Source organism: Rattus norvegicus, chromosome 8, assembly GCF_036323735.1.
Source record: "Rattus norvegicus strain BN/NHsdMcwi chromosome 8, GRCr8, whole genome shotgun sequence".
Classification (NCBI taxonomy): domain Eukaryota; kingdom Metazoa; phylum Chordata; class Mammalia; order Rodentia; family Muridae; genus Rattus; species Rattus norvegicus.
In genome coordinates, this window is record NC_086026.1 from 119,232,585 (window position 1) to 119,239,181 (window position 6,597).

Genomic DNA, 6,597 nt, shown 5'->3' on the forward strand with positions numbered 1-6,597 from the left:
GGGCAGGGGAAGAAAACTTAACTTTGAGCAAGTCCTGCTCCTTAACCAGATGTAGGATGCAAACCACCCTTTCCCATGTTAGGGCAGAATCCTCCTCTTTCAGTGCTAACTGACCAGAAAAGCACAATGAGCAAGTTGGGGCTTGTGCAGAAAGGCTCTTTAGGGAGCATGCTGGCGGCTTACAGTTCCCTTATGCCTTTCTCAAGGGACTTGAAGAGCCTAGAAAAGCACCCTCTAAGGCCACTCTGGAGCAAAGTATGCAGGCGCTGCCTTGCTCCCCAGTGAACAGCTCTCCTTACCCTACTAGTCAGCTCCCAGTCTCCAGAAAGCACAGCTGAAGAATGTTTTCCTTGGCCATTGCTCTGCCCTGCTAGTTCTGGGGACCGTGCAGCCACCATGCCTCCTGTGTGTTCACTGCAGGAGTTCTGCCTCTTTGCTGTGGTGGGCCTGGTGTCTGACTTCTTCCTCCAGATGCTGTTCTTCACCACCGTGCTGTCCATCGACATTCGCCGGATGGAGGTAAGAGTGGCTGAGTCCTGCTCGGTGCTGGTTTGTTCAGAAGGTCAGAGAGAGCATGTGGCCCCCAGACAGGCAGTGCTCCCATGCAGGCAGCCTCTGAATAACTTGGGACCCCATCTCTGTGCACTCAACAGCTAGCAGACCTGAACAAGCGGCTGCCCCCTGAGTCCTGCCTGCCCTCAGCCAAGCCTGTGGGGAGGCCAGCCCGATATGAGAGACAGCTAGCTGTACGGCCGTCCACACCACACACCATCACATTGCAACCATCTTCCTTCCGAAACCTGCGGCTTCCCAAAAGGCTGCGTGTCATCTACTTCCTGGCCCGCACTCGCCTGGCACAGCGCCTCATCATGGTACCTGTCACCCCTGTTCTGCCTTGCGAGGGATGGCATTCAGATCCCAGGGGTGGCATTGCAGAGCCTTTCTTCCTGAGCCCTCTGACAAGTAACTTCTGGCCTGCCTGAGGGGAAGTAGTCCCAGGGTCAGCAGGGGACGAGCTCTCTCTCTAGAGGGGCCCAGAACAGAGATTCTCCAGGATAAAGTCACTTTGCACGGTCAGTGTTTCCCTGGGCCCTGGTTAGTCAGCCTCCATGCAGCATGCAAGCAGCAGAGGACAGTAGAATGTCCTGGCCTGAGGTGGCAGCGTTTCTCCCAGGCACCTAAGGGACAGGGTGGGGGTAACACTGAGACCCTTTGGAAGGTTTGCAGTAGGTTAGGTACCTGGGCCCTCTGGCCAAGCTGACCAAGGAATGGTGTCAGCTTTCTGGGCCCAGCGCTGAAGAGATTGGGAAGTTCTGTCAAATTAAAGGGGTTCCAGTGGTTTCTAGCCACTGGAAAGGGAATCAGGTTGTTGCAGATGTGGTGGTAGTGAAAGAATTGGGGAGGTAAAAGAAAGTACAGATTGGGGGCCATGTCCTACCTGCACATCCAGGTCCTTCCAGTGTGCGAGCCAAGACTGCTGGGGCCTGGGGCTGCCCATTGCCCACAAGGCCCTACTGAGCACCCAACACCCCACTGCAGGCTGGTACAGTTGTCTGGATTGGCATCCTGGTATATACAGACCCGGCAGGGCTGCGCACCTACCTCGCTGCCCAGGTGACAGAACAGAGCCCACTGGGTGAGGGTTCCCTGGGGCCCATGCCTGTGCCTAGTGGAGTGCTGCCTGCCAGCCACCCGGACCCTGCCTTCTCCATCTTCCCACCTGATGCTCCTAAACTGCCAGAGAACCAGACGTTGCCAGGTGAGCTGCCTGAGCATGCCGTTCCAGCAGAGGGCGTCCAGGACAGCCGAGCCCCAGAGGTGACTTGGGGGCCCGAGGATGAGGAGCTGTGGAGGAAATTGTCCTTCCGCCACTGGCCCACACTCTTCAACTACTATAATATCACACTGGCCAAAAGGTAAGCTGAGCCGTGCCAGCTGTCATTTCTGTGGTGTCAGTTCAGCGTCCCCAGAGCACCTCCTCTACTAGGTGAGAGGAAACCAGAGGAATCCTGCATGGGGGCAGCGATTCAGGAACTAGCTAGCGGGGTTGGGGATTTAGCTCAGTGGTAGAGCGCTTGCCTAGCAAACACAAGGCCCTGGGTTCGGTCCCCAGGTCCGAAAAAATGAAAAAAAAAAAAAAAAAAAAAAAAAAAGGAAAGAAAGAAAGGAACTAGCTAGCGCCCCAAGCAGATACACTGGGCGGGTGGCCCCTTAGGAGTTAAAGGTTGCCTGCCCCTCTTCCCCTTGGCAGAATTAGATGCATTGATGGGTGCTAGGTTGCTAGTGCTGGAAAGTAACAAGATTGGGGTACCAGAGCTGGTTTGGGAAGGGGACAGCAGGCAGCGAGACTACACTAGGAGTGCATCCCCACTAAGGCAGGGCATCACTGCCTACTCACAGGTACATCAGCCTGCTGCCTGTCATCCCTGTCACACTACACCTGAATCCACGGGAGGCTCTGGAGGGGCGACACCCTCAGGATGGCCGCACTGCCTGGGCCCCACCAGAGCCTTTGCCTGCTGGCCTGTGGGAGACCGGACCTAAGGGGCCAGGTGGAACACAGACCCATGGCGACATTACCTTGTACAAGTAAGGCCTTGGTGAGACAAGTGGGTCAGGGTAGAGCTGGTCTTGGGGTACCCTCCGCTCATACTTTTCCTGTCCCGCACAGGGTGGCTGCACTTGGCCTGGCAGCGGGCATTGTCCTAGTGCTGCTGCTGCTCTGCCTCTACCGGGTGCTCTGCCCGCGAAACTACGGGCAGCCGGGTGGTGGTGCGGGCAGGCGGAGGCGCGGAGAGCTGCCTTGCGATGACTATGGCTACGCACCGCCTGAGACGGAGATAGTGCCGCTGGTGCTGCGAGGGCACCTCATGGTGAGTGGGGTGGGATTGGGCGGACAGAGGTCGGCGTGTCCATGGCCCTTGTCAACATAGCACCCTCACACAGGACATCGAGTGTCTGGCTAGCGATGGGATGCTCCTGGTGAGCTGCTGCCTGGCTGGCCAAGTCTGCGTGTGGGATGCACAGACCGGGGACTGCCTCACTCGCATCCCGCGCCCTGGGTAAGCGTGGGTTGGCCCAGCCTTTGCCCACTCTCGCAGGCTCTGCCCTCAGCTCTGCCCTCAGCTCATATCTTGTGCCCCTCGACCTGGCCAGGCCACGCCGGGACAGCTGCGGAGGCGGAGCTTTTGAAGCTCAGGAGAACTGGGAAAGACTGTCTGATGGGGGCAAAGCTAGCCCGGAAGAGCCTGGCGACAGCCCTCCGCTGCGACGCCGCCCTCGAGGGCCTCCACCGCCTTCCCTCTTTGGGGACCAGCCAGACCTCACCTGCTTAATCGACACCAACTTCTCAGTGCAGCTGCCCCCAGAGCCCACTCAGCCCGAGCCTCGGCACCGGGCGGGCTGTGGCCGCTCTAGAGACTCTGGTTACGACTTCAGCCGTCTGGTGCAGCGTGTGTACCAAGAGGAAGGCCTGGCTGCTGTGCACATGTCGGCCCTGCGCCCACCCTCCCCGGGACCTCCCCTGCCCCAGGCCTCTCAAGAAGAGGGGACTGCTCCCGAGAAGGGCTCCCCCCCTCTGGCCTGGGCCCCCAGCACAGCCGGTTCCATCTGGAGCTTAGAGTTGCAAGGCAGTCTCATCGTGGTTGGGCGAAGCAGCGGCCGGCTGGAGGTGGGCCGAGTGACTGCCCACACCCTAGCTGGGGGGTTCCCACGGGGAGTGGGTGCTCACAGCCTGTTTCCACAGGTGTGGGATGCCATTGAGGGCGTGCTCTGCTGCAGCAATGAGGAGATCTCCTCAGGCATCACAGCCCTTGTCTTCTTAGACAGGAGGTGAGACTTACCTGGCTGCTTGCCTCAGCCCCATGTTTCACCCAATTTGTGAGGTCAGACGACTATCTGAGGCTTGAGGCCTCTGCCTGGTGTGGGATTTGACTTATATTTACTCAGTCTCTGGTTGATAAGGATGGTTCAAGGGGTGACCACCTTAAAAATGTGAAATCTTTGTAGCAGGGCCAGGCATAGGGTAACGCAGAGTATACTGTTTTCTTTCTACCCTTCTAAGACAGCGGCTCACCATCCAAGCTAGAGAGGGGAGACTTTTGCAGGGGTTGGTGGGGTGATCTGGGGAACTCTGGCGCTCTCCATTTTGTCCGCTGCCATCTATCTCTTCCTGCCACCACTGTGCCTGTCAGGCAGGCATCCTGCTCCACTCTCCCCCAGCCGGGCCCACTCTGTCAGGTCCCTGAGTGTGTTGGGAATCCTTCCCTATCACTTGTCCTCTAGCTTTGGGAGATACCCATGTCTCTGGCCTTTAAAGTCCCCGACGACCCCTTCCTGTGCACCGTGGAGTCCCAGATGCGGTGATGGGCAGAAGGTGTAGATCACACTGCCTTTGCTGGGACAGGATTTTAGGACGCACTGCAGATATTCCTGCCTGTCTGCAGCTCGTGCCTAGAAATTCTTGGGAACAAAGACAATCTTAGGTGGATAAAGGAAACACGTAGACTGTGTACTCAGGTTCAAGTTGACATGTCGCAGACTACAGCAGCACTCTGTGGTGGCTTCATGGCTCATCCTCACCCTGAATTCCTTTCCCTTCCTCAGAATTGACCCAGTTCCAACCCTAAAAGCTCCCTCCATTTGCTGTCCTTTCAAAGCTTATTTTAGATTTGTTCTGTTGTTCTTCCCTGTGTGTATGAATGTGCACTGTGAGCCTGTACCTGTGGAGATCAGAAGCGGGCGTCAGATCCCTGGGGTGACGTCCAGGTCACTGTGCGTTGACGTGTCAGTGCTGGTAGCTGAAACCGGCCCCCTGCAGAGCGGTGCTCTTATGACACAGACACCACATTATAGATTGTTAGCTCATTTAACTGTTACAACCGAGGTGGGGACTGTTAAGCCCCATTTTACAGAAAGGAGAGACTTAAAGAGGCTGAGTGGTAACTGGCACCCTCCAGCTCTAGCGTCTTTTTTTTTTTTTTCTTTTCTTTTCTTTTTTTTCGGAACTGGGCAAGCGCTCTACCGCTGAGCTAAATCCCCAACCCCTCTAGCGTCTTCTTAAGGCACTTTGTGCATAGCTTGAGGCTAGAGTCTTTCATGTCCTCTTCTAGGATTGTAGCTGCTCGGCTCAACGGTTCCCTCGATTTCTTTTCCTTGGAGACCCACACTTCCCTCAGCCCCCTGCAGTTCAGAGGTCAGTGGGCCTGGGGCCAGCAGGCAATATGTATGGGTTGGGGAATATGTCTGCAGGATGCCTTTTAAGAACCTACTCACTGAGCTTGTCCTCCTTAGGGACCCCAGGGAGAGGCAGTTCTCCTTCCTCGCCTGTGTACAGCAGCAGCAACACTGTGGCCTGTCACCTGACCCACACAGTCCCCTGTGCACACCAGAAACCCATCACAGCCCTGAGAGCAGCAGCGGGGCGCCTGGTGACAGGGAGCCAAGACCATACTCTGAGAGTGTGTATTGTTGATCTCTGGGTACTGGTGAGCTGGAGGGGGTAAGGAGCAGGGGGACCAAGCTAGAGGAATCCTAGAGGAATGACAGCAAGCACTTCCTGGCTAAAGCACAGAGCACCTTGGCAAGTCCCAGAGACCAGAACCTGTCCTCCCTGTCCTAGGTCTTCCGACTGGAGGATTCGTGTTGCCTCTTTACCCTGCAGGGCCACTCGGGGGCAATCACAACTGTGTACATTGATCAGGTAAGGGACCTGTGGTGGGGCTGTGAGGTTTGCCTCCTGGAACGGTAACGGGATGGGGACACTGTTGATAAAGGCCTGTGACTGAGTTCCTTTGGGCCTCTTTCCCCAGACCATGGTATTGGCCAGTGGAGGACAAGATGGAGCCATCTGCCTGTGGGATGTACTAACAGGCAGCCGGGTCAGCCATACATTTGCTCACCGTGGAGATGTCACCTCCCTCACCTGTACCACTTCCTGTGTTATCAGTAGTGGCCTGGATGACTTCATCAACATCTGGGACCGAAGCACAGGCATCAAGCTGTACTCCATTCAGCAGGTGAGCGGGCGGGGCATAGGGTGTTGGTGTTTGGGACTCGCACTCACATTCAAGACCTCTTCTGGCTTTGCCTCCAGGACCTGGGCTGTGGTGCAAGCTTGGGTGTCATCTCTGATAACCTTCTGGTGACCGGCGGCCAGGGATGTGTCTCCTTTTGGGACCTAAACTATGGGGACCTGTTACAGACAGTCTACTTGGGAAAGAACAGTGAAGCCCAGCCTGCCCGGCAGATTTTGGTGCTGGACAATGCTGCCATTGTCTGCAACTTTGGCAGTGAGCTCAGCCTAGTGTATGTGCCCTCTGTGCTGGAGAAACTGGACTGAAGGCAGGTCAACTGCACTATGCCTTTCCCCCATCCCAAGGTGGGGCACTGGGGATTGCAACTCTTTGGACCTAGACTGGAGGCAATAGGTAGGCATCTTTGCAGCTGACTCAGAACTGTTGTCTCCTGACTGTAATAATAAACTTTTTTTTAAAAAACCACATTTACCAGGGTCCAAAGGTACTGTCATTCCACTCCCTTCTCAGAGCTATCCAAGAAATGTGGGGATTTGAACAGCAAAGGGAGAGGTGTTTTTGG

General features: G+C 56.1%; 1 protein-coding gene across 5 annotated transcripts in view; it reads left to right on the plus strand.

The window, feature by feature from the left end:
- The window catches only part of Scap (SREBF chaperone), a 54,721-nt gene extending 48,219 nt beyond the window's left edge, over window positions 1–6,502 (plus strand). For all 5 annotated transcript variants that reach the window (XM_063265271.1, NM_001100966.2, XM_063265270.1 and 2 more), the window contains 13 exons: window positions 421–519; window positions 654–872; window positions 1,540–1,916; window positions 2,401–2,589; window positions 2,672–2,873; window positions 2,947–3,062; window positions 3,157–3,670; window positions 3,746–3,831; window positions 5,112–5,194; window positions 5,293–5,459; window positions 5,621–5,701; window positions 5,811–6,017; window positions 6,095–6,502. In XM_063265271.1, coding sequence (XP_063121341.1) covers window positions 421–519; window positions 654–872; window positions 1,540–1,916; window positions 2,401–2,589; window positions 2,672–2,873; window positions 2,947–3,062; window positions 3,157–3,670; window positions 3,746–3,831; window positions 5,112–5,194; window positions 5,293–5,459; window positions 5,621–5,701; window positions 5,811–6,017; window positions 6,095–6,340 — 2,586 coding nt within the window. In that variant the 3' untranslated portion in view covers window positions 6,341–6,502. The remainder of the gene's footprint in view (window positions 1–420; window positions 520–653; window positions 873–1,539; window positions 1,917–2,400; window positions 2,590–2,671; window positions 2,874–2,946; window positions 3,063–3,156; window positions 3,671–3,745; window positions 3,832–5,111; window positions 5,195–5,292; window positions 5,460–5,620; window positions 5,702–5,810; window positions 6,018–6,094) is intronic.
- Window positions 6,503–6,597: the final 95 nt, after the last annotated feature.